At 38.6% G+C, this 21,284-nt stretch overlaps 1 protein-coding gene across 1 annotated transcript in view; it reads right to left on the bottom strand.

Annotated features, from left to right (window-relative positions):
• Nucleotides 1–1,341: 1,341 nt before the first annotated feature.
• Nucleotides 1,342–21,284, bottom strand: part of LOC108540856 (CUB and sushi domain-containing protein 1-like) — a 367,725-nt gene continuing 347,782 nt past the window's right edge. Inside the window, exon 2 of the mRNA XM_017890113.1 lies at nt 1,342–1,562. Coding sequence (XP_017745602.1) covers nt 1,342–1,562 — 221 coding nt within the window. The remainder of the gene's footprint in view (nt 1,563–21,284) is intronic.

The following is a 21,284-nucleotide window of genomic DNA, read 5'->3' as shown; positions in this document are numbered from 1 at the left end:
ATATTGACATAAATATTACAAATTAGATGTACACATAAAATTGTGTTTTGTGTGGAGATTTTCTCATCCCATAAAACAATAAATGAAGCAAATGATTTTGTGTGTATTACTGTCAGCATTAACATCAGTAATCTATAAAAGTTCATCAATTTTGTTAAGAAAATCTGATTTCTCTGGGAGGGATATTGCTTCCTCCTTTGCCAAATTGAAAACAAAAAGTAGATATAGTTGTACAGGTACAATTTTTTCTTGTTGACAACTGAAAAAAATATAATTTAAAATCATCCCAGGAAATATTTTGCTTTCTTCATTGTAAAAACTATAGATCAAAAGAGAAAACCAATTATGAATAGATTGTACCATTATTGTCTAAACCACAAATTCTCCAAAGAATGCAATAGTCCTGAATGTTCTTACCTCACCCACCTCCTATGTTCTTTTCACTGAATATATTCGCTGACAACATAAGGGTTCATTTTGTTCTGATTAGCTGAATTGTACTCAAGCATTTATCTTTGTTCTTTTTCTCTCAAACTCATAGTTGCTTGAAAACAATGGTGTATTATAATTTTATTTAAATTACCTTGACAACTCTGTTTCACAGATCTTGAACAATTTGATATCTATAAACGAAGTCAGCGATAATTTTCAATAAAAATTTTTAAATTTTAAGTATAGAAAAAGTATGCACAATTTGCCACAAGTCGATAATCTTCAAGTTTTCTTATAGTAACCGTATTTTTCTTTTCTGATAATGAGAGGTGAAGCCAACTGGACTTCCTGCATTGAGTGGAGACTTGGAGAACTTTTCTGTCTCACAAGAGGATTGTAAAATGCACCAGTCAGCACTCTGTAAAAACGCACCAATCAGCGCTCTGTAGCAAGAGGATTGTAAAACGCACCAATTGGCACTCTGTGAAATGCACCAATCAGCACTCTATAAAACACACCAATCAGTAGTATTCTAAAAGTAGCCAATCACAGGGAGGATTGAAAAAAGGGCATTCTGATAGGACAGAAACAGAACATGGGAGGGGACAAATAAGGGCCTAAAAGCAGTGTCAACCTGCTGGGGTCCCCTTCCATGCTGTGGAAAGGTTGTTCTTTTGCTCTTCACAATAAACTTTGCTACTGCTCGCTCTTTGTTTCCCTGCCATCTTTAAGAGCTGGAACACTCACCGCAAAGGTCTACGGCTTCATCCTTGAAGTCAGTGAGACCACGAATCCACCAGAAGGAACCAACTCCGGACACAATAAAATTTAAATATTAATTCCAACTAGATTTCAGAATCTAAGTATTCAAACAGTACTAACTAAACTATAACATAAAAAGTTGATACTTTACCTCACTTTTAAATTCCCTTGTTGAGGCTGTCCATCGTAAACTGATAAAATATCAAAATCTTCTTCAAGAGCAAAGGTATGGAAGGACAACTGTATCCTATTGCGCTCGCCCGTGATGATGATCCAGGTGCAGTTGGCATAGTTCGGATACCCGTGAGGAAACCCTGGGCTCTCAATAGTACCATTGGGACCCTGGACTAAGCCTCCACAGTTCTGACCTGGAAGAGAAAACACAGACACACAAAGCATATTATTCTGGCCATCTTTAATATGCGATTTTTAAAATTTCTAACCACTTTAGCCAACTTTTGTAACATTTTATAATTCTTGCACAAATATTGAAGGATAAATAGTAAGTGTTCTGCAGTTCTGAAAGATAGAGAAGTGCAACAAATTAAAAGGAAAGAAAATATGCAACATTTGGTAACTCAGAAGTTTAGGGAAATTATTTTTCCTGTCATTTTTAAATACAGCCTCATCAATATCAAACTTCAATTCATGGGGAACAAATTTGGTGCCAACTATCTATGTAGTATCATGCTTAAAACATTCCACCCTAAATTCTTTGTTGGTGGAAACTAAGAAAAATAAACATTATAAAACTATATACACACACGTGTTTGCATAGCCACATACCTGCAATATGTGGTAATAAGAATAGTTAGAAAAAAACATGGACAGTATGCCAATGATTGATCTCTGCCTGTGCTGGCAAATGTCTTACTGGGCAGAAGAATAACACATGCATAAAGGAAGCTTATTACATTGAAAATAAAAGGCGTAAAACAAGGTAAGTTAAATGACACTCAAATGAAAGAGCAATTCAGCAAAATGAGGAATACAACATCCTCACTATTGATGTCTACCCATCACACAGGCAGGACTTAGGAGGTGGAGGAGAAAGGAAAGTGCATCACATAATGAAGGGACCAATTAAAGAAAAGCCTCAGAGTTGCAATGAGCAGTAAGTGTTTTAGCCATCCCTAAGCAGGACTGCAGGACTGCAGGACATCGCACATTTTACTCAGCCCTCCCATAATAACTTCCCTTTGGCAGGTGGAACTGGGATTACCCTGAGGGTTTAGGACTGACATGACAATGGGAAATGATGAGGAGTGAACGGCAATTGCGTGCCACAAAGCCACCTTCAAGCTACTGAACAGTGTCTGAGGAACTGATTTCATTCTGCCTCTGCCCCCAAAGACTTTGTGTTACCGATTCGAACAAAGCACTTCTCAGGCGATTCCCAGACTTCTGGAGTAGTTCCAAAAGAACAGAACCCTTGAGAAATTGCAGGCCCCAGGCTTCCTGCAAGAACGGAGCGCTGAAAGAACAGCTCTCAGAGATTAGTAACAGCTGCACACCTGACCCACCTATTGTATTTTTACCACGAGACAAACCGAATGCCTGCCTTCTCAACCTCACCGAGGCATTTCATTTCCGCTTCTCCTGATCTTCATCCACCTACCTTGCACAATGATTCCCTACTTGCCTGTTTCAGCCCTTCCCCTTCCCACGTTACTTCCCACATACAAGCTTTCCATGCCATGCCATGCTAATTTTGTCCCTGTGGTTAATTTTTTTTTTTTTTTTTTTTCTTTTTTCTGCTCAGTTACCTGTAACAGTCTGCCTGTGATGGCCATGCCTGGGCCAATCCCACTGAAAGAAGAAGAGCAGAATCTGAGAACAGGGCAGACAGACCGTTGTAAGTGTGCTCTCATCAACACAGTCTGCTCATGTAGCCCGTCAATATTACTATCCTATAAGGGAACAGGATAACCCGCTCAAATCCTTCCAACATTTTGTTTGTCTGAGGTTAGTTGTTAAGTAGCTCCTGAAAACTGTCTATGTTTCTTACCTTCTTAATATGCCCATTTCCCACTAATGTGCTTCAAATGCATTTCGATGTTTTGACACTAAAAAATATTGAGAAAGTTTTGAAGGGACCTGGGTGTACTCAGATTGTGGCATGTAGTATAAGTACTTGAATACAAGTATTACCTCAAGTTTTATTTTTAAAGTACAAACAAAATTATTTTCAACTACATTTTATACTTAAAAAGTATTTTATAATAGTAGACCTCAGTGAGCTTAAATCATTCACAGTAATATTATCAAATGCTTGTGGGAGTTGGCTAAATCTTAATAAAAGATTTAATGAAAGGGATTTATGAGTTTAAAACCAGAGAACTAATAAGAAGCCCATTTTCCACTAAATTTAAGTCTAACAATAACACTGTAACAAGTAGATATTAAAGCTGTGGGGTTTTGAAAGGTCTTTAAAGAAAACAGCTTTTCTGGTTTACGAGTAATTCTTGCTTAACAGTAAATCAAAAAAAAAGTGAAGACTTGATTATAAATTGGAAAAAAGAAAAATCAGTTCAACAGAAAAACATCAGCTGGAAAGTAGTTACTGTTATAGACCCATCAGGCTGAATCAGATTCACAGATATTAAGATTGCCTCAAGGAATAACATTTCGGCTGCATTTAGGGTACCAATCAGTACAGTGCAGTTGCTGAATGAGTCACATTCGATCCGTTCATTGACATTCCAGAGCCCCAGTTAGAAATTTTGGAAACTGCTCAACAGTTCTTAGCAGAGTGAGTATCATCCTTGGCTGTCCAATGTAAACAACCAAGAAGTTTTTAAAGTATGTATGCCTAAGACAGAATCTGGTGTATTTGGTCTGCAACTTAATACTGCATCTTATCATAAAAGTAATTAAGACAGTGTTTGACTGGTGTAAGCCTAGATAAATAGCCAGTGGAACAGAAGAGAAAACCCTAAAACCCACAAAGATACAGAATCTAGATTTAAAGTAAATATGGTACTCCTCCTTTCTCTTGGATCTTATACTCCAATGGGCCCCTGCCTACTATAGAGTGTGCACAAATATTCTATACATGTTTTCTTTTTAAACGATGTACATCTAAGCTCGATGTAAATGCTGTTCATAACTACAGCTTCCAACAAGGGTATTGTTTTAACTGAATATTCTTAATGGACAAACTTTTACATGCCACAAACATAATCACATTTCAACACGTTGTTTAACGTGAATTCCTTGTAAGTACCTTTCTAATTTGTATTTCCTCAGGGCAATAAAATAATCTGTAATTTCTGTGATAATTGTAATGTTTTGGTAAAAATTAAGTTATTTTACAGGGATTGAAAACTCAATTACTGTTTTAAAAGAAAAGGTCTAATGGTCTTCTTCCTACATAAACTGATACTGGAAGTCACCTTGAAATAAAATATCAATACCAATGGCAATATCAATGGTAAAAAAGAAGTATATATGTATGTGTGTATTTTTCCCAGTGATATTGATTTCAATGTCATATATATGTATATATATGTATATACACACATATATATTCACAGAAATATATGAACACACTCTGAGATGAGTATTTTGGTATGCATGCAATTACACATATACTGAAATACACATCTGTAATTGTATGGATACCAAAATACACATCACAGAGAAATATGCATGCAACATTTTGCATACAGATGTTTTTGCTGGTATTATTCAAACCAATTTCCAAGAGAAAACCTGAACACATGCCATAATTTTAAGCGATTGGAATCTAAATCATCTGGCACTTAAATAATAACATACAAAACATCTGGATCCTATCTAAACTAATCAGCAGAATGTTAGATATAGAAGAATCACAGAGTTAATTTTTTTGCAGATTTCTACTCATTAGATGAGTCCTTAATACCACAACCTTAAATACACAGAGTTAACTTCAGTCATTTTTTAATTCTGTCATACTGTTGGAATGAGGTTCTGTTTTCAAACTACATTTTCACATATAATCTTTGTGGACCATCTAAGTAGCCACAAATCATGATTTTACAAGGATGGAAGAACAAGTGGAAATGAAGTAAATTGCCAAAGTCTTCCGGGAATGAATCAAGATCTTCTGACACCAAAGCCTAGAGCCGTCCCACCAAACTCAGTTATATCACCACGAACAAACACAGTGGACAACCCATTACATTACAGACCTCAAGTATGGTGATCCATTCCTAATGTATATCAGAATAAATACCTTAGACTACAAAATAAAATGGTGAGTAAACACAGACATTTGGAAACTCTAGATATGTAGGGACTCTAACTTCTGCCCTTCTTTAAAACAAATCAATGCCCATTGAAGGAAAAAAAAGTAAAAGTATTAAGAAGCATTCAGAAAAATAAACATCACTCATAGTCTGATTACCAAAAATAATTATTGCTAACATTTTGCTGAACACTTTTCTAATCTACACTTAATGTTGCCATACTACCTGACATGCAAGATGTGAACAATCTGGATTTGGATTAAATACTTGCCAGTCCTGCCAGAGCCAATGAGAACTGGTCTCGGAAGTGTCTAGCTTTAGAGGTGACCTGGTCAGCCTGTAGGTGCTACTCTCTATCCTGTGAAGGTCCAGGTCTGCAAGATGGGCAATTGCTCGGCAAGGAGCCTACAGGAAGACTTGCCCTGGGCTCCGGTGAGCCATGAAGCCGACAGTTGGTTATACAGCAGTGCCTCTCTTGGAGGCTGGCAAACACATTCCAGCAAAGGCAGGGCTCACTGTGTCCTATGACAATTTTCTACTTTGAAAGCCTGTCTCAGAAATACCCAGCTTAGAAAACGGCCCCATGCTCTCATCATTTCTGAGATGAACTAACCCCTCCATTCTGAATACCCCTCGACAGTTGCTTGGCTCCTCTCCTGAGCTCTTGCGCTGTAATTTGTGCTGCTGTAGAGCAGTGGCACATACTTTTCCCAGAAGAAGGTAGCAGCTGAGATAATTCATCTGTGATCCAAACTGATTCTCTGTGAGTACTTGAGGAGTGAACGTATCACAAATACCTTCCTAGATTCCACACCTGGATGAAACGGCTGTTTCTCTCAATCCTGGGATGGACGGTCACTATCAGAAAGTAGTAGAGGTGGACATAACATTTAAAAACCGCTGTGCCAAATACATTGTACTCCCTCAGTTAATTCATGCACAGCCTCTGAAGTGGGCTGTGGCTTAGACTTTGCTTTGCTAACTGTGAAAATAGTTACTTGATGCTTTACGATGAGAGAATGGTGTTGCTATTCAAAACCTCTGAGCGCAAATGTTTGACCATCAGAGATATTTTGACATGCAACTGGGTTTAGTGACTTAGAAAGATGTGGGCTATACTGTTCTGTATGTGGAGACTGCCATGCAGGGAAATGATACTTTATAGCAAATTCTACAAACAAGGAAACGAGTCATTTGAGAAATAATGGACAGGGCTGTGGAGGAACAGTCTGGAGATGAAAAGACTTGGGAATGTATATTGTCTCCAACTCTGGGGCCTGATATCATTGGAAAGAGTATATAGATTTGTGTGTAAAGAGAGTCCGGGCAGAACCTATATTATCATCTCAACAGTATGTCTCACTGGAGATAAACATCAAAAACAGCCTTTGTGGTTTTTATCCTGTTTGCAACAAGCCCAGATCACCACACTGGCTCATTTTTGAAACATCACTGGTGGAAAAATAAACCTTTACATATTTATCACACTCAATGGCAGGGTCCATCCCTTTACTATATCCATTTTGTGAAAATGACAATTTATGGTTTTCATGTCTATATAAATTACTGTGTAAATGAGAATTTGATTACTTTCTGACAGGCAGATTTTTGACCTCCAGCGCTTCTTTCATTTTTGACATTTTTTGTGGTCAAATTATATTGCACACCTGTTGGGTTTTCTGCAAGACTAAACAATGCCTTACTCCTTATTGGACGTAGCTATTAAGCAACTCAAGTAAAACATATAAAATAAAGAAAAAATAAAATGGTCCATTGTGATCTTCAATGAATTTTTTATTTTCTTGAAGAGCTAAGGAGTAAGACGGATGTCTAAGTGGCTCTGGAATTTGAAATAGTGAGAGGCCTCAGATTTCGCTGAAGGAAGTAGAAGTTTCCCTGATCAGATAAGCGCTGTGTGAAACTGTAAACAAATCAACTATGCATTAAATGCTGCATTATCTTCTACAGTTTCCTGGTTTATTCCAGGGTCTGCATTATGGGGAAAATAATTAATCGTGGAAGGACCATGATGTAAAGTGCCCTTCTGGGGATTTCGATTAAGGATTTTTAAAATCAAAGTCTTCAGGCATTTTGCAGAAACACCACGCCCTGCAGGAAGCTTGGAAAGCATGATGATGCTCAGAGCACCGGATCGACTGACATCAGCCGCTCTCGCTCAGCGCCTTAGGGTACTTGGTTGGGTTTTAATCCCAAACACTTATGGGAGACTACTCACTACAAGAGCAAAGAAGAAAAGTAAAAAACCAGAAGCAGCTTGCCTGAAAGAGAGCCAAGGAGTCGGTTTCTCACTGTAGAACCCTTTGCCCATGAGCAAGGCCTTGAAGGGAGCTCTTACGCCGAAAATGAACCAGGAGTACCAGGTTTGTATCGCTCCAAAAGGAAAAGGGAGGTTTTCACTGGTGTCACTTCTTTCCCTTTCTTAAATGCACCACGCTTGTTCCCAACCCAGGCCCTTTGCACGTGTGCGTCCAGCTGCCTGAAATGAGCTTTGCCCAGATTTTTTTCATTGAGACCTCATGTGGGTCTCAATACAGTATACTCTTTCCAGACACTCACACCTCAATGAACAACACCCTTCCAACACTACATGCTACCCTTCACCCTACTTTTTCTTTGACAGTCTCTGTCACCAGGCTAGAGTGCAGTGGTGCTATCTTAGCTCACTGCAACCTCCACCTCCCAGGTTCAAGCGATGCTCCTGCGTCAACCTCCAGATTAGCTGGGATTACAGGCATGGGCCACCACACTTAATATTTGTATTTTTAGTAGAGACAGGGTTTCACCATGTTGGCCAGGCTGGTCTCGAACTTCTGACCTCAGGTGATGGGCTCAGCTCAGCCTCCTAAAGTACTGGGATTACAGGTGTGAGCCACCGTGGCTGGCCCCTACACTCTATTTTATTCCCTTGTAGCATTTATAACTTTGTGAAAATATCCTGTTTACTTGCTTACTCATTGATGATCTGTTTCTATACTAAAATGTAAACCTTCCAAGAGTGAAGATAATGATCACCTTATTTATATGCCCATTTCTAGAATAGTGTCTGCTACTCGACAGTCAATTGTTGAAGTCTGTGGGTGAGTTTGTGTGCATGTGTGGGAGGTAGCAGCAGTGGGACAAATTAAATCTATGTGCACAGTCATGTGGAAGCAGGGAAACTAGTGGTACTTGAAAGAACTATAAATCTATTCTCTGGTTAGTGATTACTTAAAACATTAGGATGCAAGTGATATTTTAAATGCCCAGAGCAGAGTTGCTATTGTCTCAATCCTGTTCAGCAGCCTGACTGTCAAACGCTCCTTAGACTTAATATTCCCTGCTTTATGGGAAGCTAATTTTTCTCCTACATGCTGTTCCTATGGACGTTGGCATCTCTGCTTTTTCCTTCTAGACAGGAGTCATCATTCCGGGCAAGGCGAGGTTGCCATGAGTCAAAACTGGAACCTCATGGATATGATGTCAATGTTGTTCCCTTTGCTCTTGCCTCCAGGGGAGGTAGCTTTAGTTAACTCCAGCACTGTAATGTTTTCACCTACTGAGAAACTGTTGCATTAACGGTAATAAAGTCATTCAATGTCTACCCACCCTGAAAAGACAAATTGCCAAGACAGCAGGCATAGTGCAGGGGCAAAAAAAAAAAAAAAAAAAAAAAAAAAAAAAAAAAAAAAAAAAAAAAAAAAAAATGCTGGGCTTTGGATCAAACAAATCTAAAATGTGATTAATTTCCAGCATGGAACATTAAGCATTGAACATGTTGCCTCATGGATATGAGCCCCAGTTTCCACAGGTGCAGGGTGACGAGGTTGCCCATTTTGCAAAGTAATTGCAGTGACTGGCGAAAAGACATGCTGAAGGTAGGAAGCAGGGGTAGACACAGGAAAGAAAAAAGATGATTACTGTCATTTTTCCAAAGGAATATTTTGCTAGAGGGCCTCCTAATTGCAAGAGAATTTTACGTGAAAGATGATGAGTGGGATTTGCCCTGTGTCTGCCTTTATCCTGCTGTCCTTTAGATTCTGGGATATATTATTTTTCACAGGGAGCCTTCACGGCACCCCACACCTGCACGTGCTCCTCTGCTCACAACATTGTACTTAAAATGTGAGGATTTCAAGGCCATGTAACATGACTTTAGAGATTCTGAGTGATCAAGTCGGTTATATTCCTAAGCCAATCTAATCAAAACAAAACAACAAGCACTGTTTGATTCATGATTCCCAGATCTCTCACATTGATGTTTTGGAAATAAACGATTTTTTGCTTGAAACAGGTGACAATCTAAACCTGAATCTTTGCTTCAGAGACTTCGAGTTTATATTTCAATAATCCAAGTTATTCTGAAGTCAATACTACTTTTCTTATAGAAACATACGAGACATTGCCAGTGGAGAGAATTCTCTTCCTCCATATACGGTAGAACTAATCTTTTTATTATATTTACTTTTATTTTTCTTAGAACTAATAATTCGTTGTATGTCAAATATTTCTCTTAATGAAATTCCCAGTGATAGCACATCATCTCGGGTCAGTGGGATTGAGTTGTTCCCTATATTTGAATTCATGCTATGTATTACTCTGGCTTTAACACGGGAGAAGCCAGAAGCGCTAGTGTCTCAAGATTGTGGCAGTGAATGAATGTGGTAAAATGTTTCCCTAAGTAGAGCATTTCAAATCTGAGATGGTAACTGATATAGTTTAATTGGGATACTATAGGATGGATTCAGCATTACTCACTAAAAATGGTATAAAACTACCAGTTGCCTGATTCCTGGGTGTTCGGCTATACAAATTATTTCTGTGTAGACACATAAATGCCATAGTTCTGTCTTTCCTCAATAATGGAGAATGATTTCTGGGTCAACAAGGCATATTTTAAAATTGTAATACTATGCTCTGTTTTAATGCTTAGTAGAGTTTACCTCCGAAGAGAAATTGAAATGTTAAAAAGTCATACTAAAATCCCTAGATCTATGATTATACCTGAAGCTTGAAGCTAATACAAGCTCTTGGAGAGAACAGTAAAGAACATAATGAGGGTTTTCTGTTATGAAAATTATACACATATGGAGACCTGAATCATGACAAAATATGACATTTTTTAACATCAAAATTAGTAAACACATTTTAAAAATGATATACAAATGTCCAACGCATTTTCTCTCTTCCAGAGTGTGGACCCAGTCTTAGACGAACAGCCAAGGTGCTGACATGGCCCTCCTCTAGGCCATCCAAAGTGAGGCCGAGATGGCAGCGAAGTTAGATCTTAACGGATGGTTTATAAGTTTCATATTAAGGAATTTATCTCCAACAAACTAAATTTAAATGTATAAACATCACAAATGGGTTCGTATCCATCTCTTTGGACAAATAGGCCACTGGGCCATAGGTGACTTCCTGAGTGTTTCGGGCACCAGTTTATTATTTCTTTTTTTCTTATTATTTCTTCTTAAAAAGAAAAAAGAAAGAAAGAAAAATGGGAGGCCAGGCACAGTGGCTCACGCCTGTAATCCCAGCACTTTGGGAGGCTGAGGCGGGTGGATCACAAGGTCAGGAGATCAAGACCATCCTGGCTAACATGGTGAAACCCCGTCTCTACTGAAAATACAAAAAATTAGTGGGGCGTGGTGGCAGCCTCCCGTAGTCCCAGCTATTTAGGAGGCTGAGGCAGGAGAATGGCATCAACCCGGGAGGTGGAGCTTGCAGTGAGCCGAGATGGTGCCACTGCACTCCAGCCTGGGTCACAGAGTGAGACTTTGTCTCAAAAAAAAAAAAAAAAAAAAAAAAAAATCAGGATACATGTGCAGAATGTGCAGGTTACATAGGTATATGTGTGCCGTGGTGGTTTGCTGCACCTATTGACCTGTCCTCCTCCCCTCATTCCCCACCCCCAACAGGCCCTGGTGTGTTTTTTACCCATCTCTGTATCCATGTGTTCTCATTGTTGACTCCCACTTGTGAGAACATGTGGTGTTTTGTTTTCTGTTCCTGTGTTAGTTTGCTGAGGACGAAGCTGGAAGCTTTATCCATGTCCCTGCAAAGAATATGATCTCATTCCTTTTTTATGTCTGTATAGCATTCCATGGTGTATATGTACCAGATTTTCTTTATCCAGTCTATCACTGATGGGCATTTGGGTTGGTTCCAAGTCTTTGCTATTGTAAATAGTACTGCAGTAAATATACATGTGCATGTGTCTTTATAGTAGAATGATTTATATTCCTTTGGCTATATACCCAGTAGTGGGATTGCTGGTCAAATGGTATTTCTGGTTCTAGATCCTTGAGGAATTGCCACACTGCCTTCCTCAGTTGTTGAACTAATTTTCATTCCCACAAACAGTGGAAAAATGTTTTTATTTCTCCACAGCCTCGGCAGCATCTATTGTTTCCTGACTTTTTCATAATCGCTGTTCTGACTGGCATGAGACGGTATCTCACCGTGGTTTTGATTTGCATTTCTCTGATTATCAGTGATGCTGAGCTTTCTTTCATAGGTCTGTTGATCACATAAATTTCTTGAGAAGTGTCTGTTCATATCCTTTGCCCACGTTTTATGGGTTTTTTTCTTGCTAATTTCTTTTAGTTTATTGTTTATCTTGTTCCTACTTCCCCACCTGTGAGTCACTTCGGAGATAATGACACGATCCAGATTCTTTGTGATCTACAGGACTGTCTGTCACCAAGTGGCCCCTAATGGTGCCTCAGCCATGAGTCTTGGGGCTCAGTCCACACCACAAGGACATGAAATAGATCTTCCTCACACACACACCACGCATGCACACACGCACACACACAAAAACACACACACACGCCTGCTTTCTCCCTCTCCTAGGGAAATGTTATAATTTATATTTGGGTTTAGTGTCTACCTGCACAAAAAAATGTGATTTTTTGCACAGTGGCTGCATGGATGAAATCATTGATGCATGTCACCATTTACACGGCTCATTTCACAGACAACCATGTTTCATCTTTTAGGGGATCTTTGACATTTACAATTGTGCTTTTCCTCAGCATCTTTGTGAATTTAGGAAGAGAATTTGTGGGGATGAGGGCTCTGTCATAGCCTCCATTATGTTGGAGCTGAGACATCAGATGCCGGCTGATGCACCCACCCCACCTCTTGTCTGGTAAATGTGTGTTAATAGTTGGTCAGGAGGTATGCACACCCACCACGGTTACATCACAAGGGATAAGAGTGTGCTTCCCCATACACCTAAATCAATTTCAGTCTGCAATGAATCCAGCACTTCCTTAGTACAGTTGTCTAGTATCATAGAACCCTGGAATAGCGTGTTCCACAAACATATCTACACTGGAGTTATATATTCTCTTTGGCCGAGAAACTCTTCTTGTAGGCTTCAACTGCTATATTTGCCAAGGTGCTCGAAATAAAGAAGTCATCATTGAGGCACCTGTCATTATTTGATATAATCTTCTCATACAAATAGAAATGCTCTAGACTGGCAGCCATATGAGGGCAGATACCTTTATTATAATCTACTGGTTGCTACATTCCAAGTGCCAAGCACAGTATCCAGCACACAGTAGACATTTGGTCTATGGAAGCAAGGGAGCTGGAGTGACTGTTGTATCTGATAAAGGATCTTGTTACTACCTACAGTAATGATTGTGAACACTGATAGAATACCCATTATAAGGCAAATAGTTTCCATATTTTAATCATCACAAATGATCTTCAAAGATAGGCATTGTCATTTCCATTTCACTGATGAGAAAAACTAAAGAGTATGAGTGATTTTTTCCAAAGCCACATACACAAAGCAAAGAAACGAGGGGTGTAAACCTGCATCAGGAGGACTTTGACCCCTGTGCTCATCCTATCCTGCCACAATTTAGAAATGATATAGTATTATTTCCATCATTTTCTGAAAAGAATGTGTCTACAAATTCCACTACAAAAGCAAAGGCCAATTTTTGAATTTTAAGAACTCTTCCACTCCTCTTTATAAGAAGCCATGAAACTAAATTAATTGGAAAAAAAATAAATGTTTTTGTGTATCTGAGCCGAAGGCTAAATTCTGTTTCTTTGTCTCCATTTGTGTGGGCATTTCAGAAAGTAATAATGATGTGTATCTTTACAGTTTTATTTCATAAGTAACCATTCTGACCTGATACTACTATATGAGTTATGCCTTTAACAAATAGAAGAGGTTTGGGATTTCAATAATATTTGCAGGTGTATGACTTGGGGACACCATGTGTTGATGCACAGGTTGTGCACTGCACAACTCCACGGAGTGCCATTCACACAGATGACACAGCTGCCTTGAACATAAGATTGTTGAGAACTTGATTGATATTAGAATTTCTCACGTCTGGGATGAGATAGCTTTATGTGTGAATATGCAGAAGACACCAAAGAGTCATAAAAATATCAATGAAGACAATAGCTCCCTTACTGGATTTGCCGCTGTGATTGATCTTCTGCTAAATTTCTACATTCGTTTTTATGGCCCTTTCAACTTTTAACTTGCTCCTAAGCTGTGGGCAAGAAATCAAAGCCCTGGATTCTGCCTCTTATTTTAGGTTGGTTTTGTGATGTTTCTGAAGAAACAATGCATGATATCGAAATTCCACGGTGGATTTGGATTTGCTGTACAAAGTATTTTGGCAAGAAGGGAGTGACAGTCTTTCAGGTCTGTGGCCTTGAGTTTAAAAGAAAAGATGCAACTTTTAGCTGATTCTGTGTGTAATTTTATTTTACTGATTTCTAATTAGAGATTTGAGGGCACAAAATATATATATTTTTCCTATTTAACCACGGTTATTCAGTTTCATCTAGATTCTATTCTTCTTTATTTACCCAAAGTTTTGCTTCCAAGGTTGTAGAGTAGAAAGGAGAAGGATAGCTTGTTGGCCTAGATAAAGAATGTGAACAGAAGTGCTGATCTATTTGTCACAATAATACTAATCTTATTTGCCTCACATTACCCATTATAAATGAACCAGAAGCTTGTACTCATAACTGAAATATTTATAACAAGAAGAAATATAGACTTAGAGACAAGGGATCATTTGCAGTGTTCACTGATCAAAGCTGTACAAAGGATCAAAACGTTTAGATCTAATGCAGATGTCTCAGGAAATATAACATAATGCCAAGTGAATGGCAGCAAAAAGCTGAGGCTAAAATGAGTATAATAGTTTCAACTGAGAAAAAAAATCAAATTATTGTACCAAAGTCCCTAATATCAAGTGTCTATAAACTTAAGAATATTGAACACCTGGCAAACAGCAAGAGGACAGTTTTATAAATAATAAAAAGCCTTTGTTTAATCATCAAATGTTAAAGATTTGGTATTTCCAGAAAAGAAAGGGTTGACAAAATCAACCTTTAATAGCGTTGAATATTCAAATAGATAACTCAAGCAATGCATTCCTCCACTGCTGTGTCGTTTCTCGGTTCTTCAGCTAGCATCATTTCTAATATTTTCACTGCAGCTTGATTATAGTCATGTACTGGTAGGGGGAGGAACTGAACAAACACAAGTAGATCACAGAAGAAAAATTAAAGTTTTCTTGTTTCTCTAATCAGAGTCATAATTCACTATTTATACTTAAGAACTAAAGGATTCATTAATATCCTGCTGTAAAATGAGGTCCACATGGTTAAAATTCTCATAGGGTTCTTACAAGTCTTCCAGGAAAATTCTCACTATTTCAATTTCTGCCAGGTATATGATGATATTCTGTCACTATTATTTCAACATGACACTCTAATTCACACATCTCTTTAGATTTAAACACACATACCTTCTCCCCATCTGTATTTAATGGGCAAGCTGTAGGATTATTAGGGGTGACCTAATTTGATTTACTGAACCAAACAGAGAACTCATTGGAATTAAAGGACTCCTGTCATATAAAGAACCTGGCCTGCAAGTTAGGGAGGGCCATTAAATTATCCTTCACATGCTAGTATGATTTAGACTAAGTGAGAACTTTAACTCAACCCTCTGGGTCTAGCTCCCTAAAGTATAATGAAAGGAGACTCAATTAGAAAAATCTCTAAGTCTCAAGTTTCCCCCAAGATTCATATGAACCATGACTGAGTCAGGAAGAACTTGAATTGTCAATTCTTTAACACAATTTTTTCCAATTAAATTAATAATAAAGGAGATTAGGAGAGGCAGGGGAAGAAGCAATAAATTCTATTCCCAATTATAAAGCATTGAGGGATTGCATTAAATAGGAGTCTTCAAAAGAACCATGAAAATCATAGGATGGGATTGGGGAAAATGATGTCAGAATAGAAACCCAGTCTCATTTACACTTTGAGACCAGGAATAACTGTGAAGAGACGTTTGACATTTCTCGTTAGTCTAATGTATTAGCATTAGTGAAGGTCTTTTGAAACAAACATATGAGACTTGCATTCTGACTTTTGTCTGTCTCATTCTGCTTTGGGAGGAAGTGGGAACTTCCATATAAAGAGACAAGGGTCAGTGCTCTCAGCGTACCAGAAACCACCACCATGCAGAGCCTGCCAAGACAGATTCGCCCCATGTGGTGACTGCACCTGTAATCCCAGCTACTCGGGATATTGAGGCAGGAGAATCGCTTGAACCCGGGAGGTGGAGGTTGCAGTGGGCTGAAGTCAAGCCATTGCACTCCAGTCTGGTGACAGGGCAAGACTCCATCTCAAAAAAAAAAAAAAAAAAAAAAAAAAAAAAAAAAAAAAAAAGAAAAGACAGATTCGCCCCAGCTTCAGCCATCAGGGCAATCCCAAGCACAGTGACAAGGTGTAGAGCAGCAGTCTCCAGGCTTTTTGGCACCAGGGCGGTTTTGTGGAAGACAATTTTTCCATGAAGGGTGTGGGGATGGTTTTGAGGCATTAGATTCTCATAAGTGGTGTGCAAACTAGATTCCTCGTTTGCACAGTTCATGATAGGTTCATGCTCCTATGAGAATCGAGCGCTGATGCAGCAGGGTGGAGTTCAGGTGGTAATGTGAGTGATAGGCAGTGGCTGTAAATACAGGCAAAGCTTCCCTCGCTCAGGCGCTGCTCACGTCCTTCTGTGTGGTCTGGTTCCTAACAGGCCACAGACAGGTACTGGTCCACAGCCCAGGGCTTGGTGACCCCTGGTCTAGAGGATGTGTTTATGAGAGACAGAGCTCCTTGTCTCTTTCCCAGACACAGATTCAGTCCATTTTGTAAAACTTTACAAAGTAGACTCTTAGGTGTTGAGTGATCTGATTGGTCACAGCAGGAGGCAATTTGAGAGATAAAGCAAATGACTTTTCATCTATACAAATCTGGCTCCTATAAAGGAGTGATTGGATCCACAGCCTCCCAAGTAACTGAATTAAGGTGACAATCACTAGGCACAACCACATTAAAAGTTTAAGTAGACTCAAGTAGATCATGGCTATCTTTCCGTGCTGCAGTAGAAACATGTTTTGTTATTACTAAAATTCTGGTAATTGTTTAATTCACAAGAGCAGCTTGTCTGTCATGTTATTTTTCCTTTCCAGGCTAAAATCTGCATTTCAAATGAAGCAAAGACTTACAGACATCAGACTTTCTAAAATAGGTTTTAGCAACCCATGCTCACTATCATTCCTATTTGTTTCAAAATGGAAACTTTTGTGATTTATGACATGCATTAAAACAGTCCCAGATAACCACTCAGTGACAGAGTCAACTGCAGGGGGTTCCTGATCTCAGTGTGATCCCAGGAGTTAAGTTGCCCCAGGCTGAAAATAAGCATAACACAAATGGCAAAAAGGAAATGTTGGAGGAAAATTGTATTCAAACATGTTTGGTTGAAACTCCAAAGTGTAGTAGATGTTATTTTGAATTTGAAGGGAGGCATTTGCAAATAACTGATCTTTATCAAGCGCCATGCTTTTAGGATTCTGAAGAAGAAATGCATTTTTCATAACATTATTCATGCAAAATATCTCAGTATTTTTTTTTTTTTTTTTTTACCAAAGTATAATATCACAGAGGATGTTTTAGGATTGGATTGGTTTCATTTACTCATGATAGGTTTCATTCAAATATAAAGGTTGGTTGTGAACCTGAATTGACTTCAGTTGTCCAAGTTAAAAAATAACTTGTCTAAGCCCCATAATGACTCAGCAACATTTTTCTCTCCTGGTGCAAACCAGGGCCAATGTTACACTCCATGTATTTGCTGCAGTTTCTATTTGTCGACTGCCTTTTCTGTTGTCTCATCTTTGACCTACTCTTCTGGACTAGTCTGGATCATAGGAATCTCAGGATGTCTAAAATATTTCTCAGGAATTCAATTTGAAGAGCAGTTCATGCACATCTCAAATGTATACAGACTTATATGGAAAGGATATAAATGGTTCAGGGATGTTTTGCTTTCTATGCGGCAGTAACTCCCGCAGAATAATTCCCCTGGTTGGTCTCCAACCCTCTGATGCACTCTATTCTGGGGAAGTAGAGTAAATTCTTTGCTTGGTGAGTTTGGAAAAGGAAAGTAGAGACTTGGAGCATGAATCCTTCCTCTCTACACCCTGGAAGTGAAGTACCAGGCAATGCATATAGTTCTCTCCTTTGTTGAGAGGCACAATGGAGTTTAGAGGGAGAGGAATGGAGGGATGTTGGTCTAATCCAGAGTTTTATATTAGGAAGTTCACATGGCTATAGATACCAACTAAAATGGTTGAAGTCAGCTTAGATTGCAGTAAGTTTTGGATTTGTTGGTTGGTTTCCAGTGGTCTTACATCTGCGTCTTATTTCTTAATGCATTCATAACTCAAAAAAGGAGGTTATTTTTTTCCGTCCCTTCTGTGTACACAGACAACTTTGGAAAGTCATCTTTCACTGGTGAAAATGGAACCCTGTTTTAAAGACAACAAATAATGATTACTTGGAAGGGGGCAAAGGGTTGAAAAACTACCTATTGGGTACTAGCTCACTACCTGGGTGACAGAATCAGTTCTACCCCAAACCTCAACATTATACTATATACCCATGTAACAAACCTGCACATGTACCCCCCCAAACCTAAAAGAATAGTATTTTTTTAAAAAGACAATAACTAATTGTCATTTGAAAATGAGGCCAAGCAAGCACTTGATACAGCTGTAGCTCCAAAAAAAAAAAAAACCTCAAATCTTTATAAATCATTTGTCCATCAAAGGAGACCTATTAATTTACTTATATTACTAATTTCAAGGGCTTTGTCTTACTAAGACAGTTTTGATTCTTTTGACTTTACCAAAATATTATTCCTTAAGTACAGATAATTACCTTTTTCATGAACTTCGTTTCCCTTTACCTGCAAATCTTACCTTGGTTACTATAATGGAACAGAACCCTCCCCGGGGGTCACTGCCGTGCTGCTATCCTGTCTGCCTGGCTGATCCTAAATCCCGAATGGCCACAGGTCACAAGTGACCTGCTGAAGCTTTGAAAGTGGCCTCCAGGAGACCAAACAAAACTAAGTGATAGGAAGTAAATGTTAAACAAAAACAATTTTAGGTATACAATGGAAATGTGAAACTACAGACATGGATTCTAGCTTATTTTTCGAAAATAAAGTAAAATTTATGATGATCAGAATGTAAAAGAGGATCTCAATTTGTAATACTTACTTCCATAAACATTTTAAGAGGGAATAAACAGTGGAATTAACTAAGTATTTTTCAGACAACTTCTCTGTAAGTAACTTTATGGTACTTGCTATAGAAGGACATAACATGTAATCACCTTAACCATTTAGTTGAAAAGTGAATACAATGGAAAAGGTAAGTAGGGCACAAAGAGGTGTTAACCAGAAAACTGATGGTCAGAAGAAATGCCCAACAGCTACTCATACTAATAGTATAATTTACGTTGATATAATATGAAATCAATCACTTAAAGACGCCAACAAGAAAACGTGGATTAGAATTCAGCTAATTCACTTCTTGAGAAAGAAAAGAAAAGCGTATTTCATTATTCATCCAATAGTGATTGGCTGTCAACCATGTGGCCACTGTGTTAGGCTCAGGGAAGACACAGATCTGTGCTCCCTGGAGTTCCATGTTAGTGTAGAGGGTTGGACAATAAAAAATAAACCTACTAAATACATAAATTGCATGCTCTGTTGGGAGATGAGTACTGTTATGGAAGAGAAGAAAATGTAGGGCACAGTAATGGGAAAGACAATGCCAGTGTTATGGGGGCAAACTGTATTGTATGTGTCAATGGGAGGTGACCTGAAGCAAGGATTAAAGGGAGTGAGGGACAGCCCCTTAAGAACACTGAGGAAGGGCTATTCCAGGAAGGGAATATGGCTGTGGAAAGCCTTAGGGTGGGAGCCAGCCTTTCAGGGGGCGGTAGGAAAAGCCAGTGCGCTTAGTGAAGAAGAGCAGGAGGAAAAGAGATCTGAGAGGCAACCTGGAGGGTAGCGAAGGTCAGACCAGGCATGGTTGTACAAAGTTACCATGATTTTCAGATTTTAATCTCAGTCAAGTGGGGAGACTTTGAAGGACTAATGTTACATATCATTATATGATCCACGTAGAGCTTAAAGCACTTAACCTTTGCTGATAAGAACATTTACAGATCATTTCATAAAAAAATCCATCTTGCAAGGATTCTGATAACTTTGGGTTTGTTCAAATTTTGATGCCACATTCAACTTGCAAATACGATTGTTGTGAACAGAAAATTAGTTGAATTTACTATAGTTCAAACCAACAAAGGCGATGACTAATTTTAGTTTCAAAGTTCACTGAGATAGTCTATCATCACCGAATACACTGAACACACACTTTTGCTTATCTGTCCTCATCCGTCTGTGGGGGCCTGAAACACTGACAAAAGATGTCTGTCTTTACATCACCTGATTCAGAACTCACTCAAGGCAGAAGAGGTGGACATTCCTCAAAAACCACCGTAGGGCACGCAAAGCCACCAGGACACGCAAAAGATCACAATGGAGGCAAATAACACAGTGCCGAAAGCTGGGCACAGATTTTCTTTGGGATATAAAAGCATCCAAAAGCATCCAAAACCATCCCTGCATAGTGGGAAACTCAGAAAGTCACACATATGCCCAGGGCAGAATACACTCTCAGAAAAGACCTCACACTTTTCCCAACCTGTCATAACTAGTTGATCAGTACTTTCAATGCAAACAAGAAGTAAAAACTAAGGCAGAGTTATAAAAAGCCTGGTGAAGTGCCGAAGGAGTGCCCAGCACACAAAGTGCCAACTGGCAATCTGAAAGAGGATTTTCATTTTTGCTTTGTATTTCCTTTCTGCCTCTCCTTTTCTTTCTTTCTTATTCATGCCCATTCCCCTCTCTGTCTGTCTCTCTCTCTCTCTCTCACTCACTCACCCTTGGCATTCAAGGGAGTCTCTGTCAAAACACTGTTTAAACATCAGTTAAAGGGACAAAGACTTCAAAGAACAAACATAGAAAATAATACAAACCTTATAAAATTGTTTTTAAAAGTATTTAATGCAATAACTACAGCAATAAAACCATCCCTGAAGAGAATAAATAAAATTCATTCCCAGTTACCACATTATAATTGTAAATATGGCCAGTTCTCAAATAAATTATAAAACATTAACAAAAAGAAAATATGGACCACTCACAGAAGAAATGAAAAGAAACTCTCCCTGAAAAAGCATAGACATTTGAGTTAGTAGAAAAGACTTAAACCCACTGTTTAAAATACACTCAAATAGCTAAAGGAAACCATAGACAAAAAGGTCTAGGAAACCAGGAGAATGACATCTGAACAAGCAGAAAATATCACTGAAGATATAAATATTACAAAAAAAATCCCCAAATTCTGAAGATAAAAAGTACAATAACTGATGCTATAAACTCACTAGAAG

The sequence above is a fragment of the Rhinopithecus bieti genome, unplaced genomic scaffold (genome assembly GCF_001698545.2).
Source record: "Rhinopithecus bieti isolate Rb0 unplaced genomic scaffold, ASM169854v2 scaffold_20072, whole genome shotgun sequence".
Taxonomy (NCBI): domain Eukaryota; kingdom Metazoa; phylum Chordata; class Mammalia; order Primates; family Cercopithecidae; genus Rhinopithecus; species Rhinopithecus bieti.
Note: the sequence above shows the minus strand (reverse complement) of the source record. Positions and strands in the feature narration are given on the sequence as shown.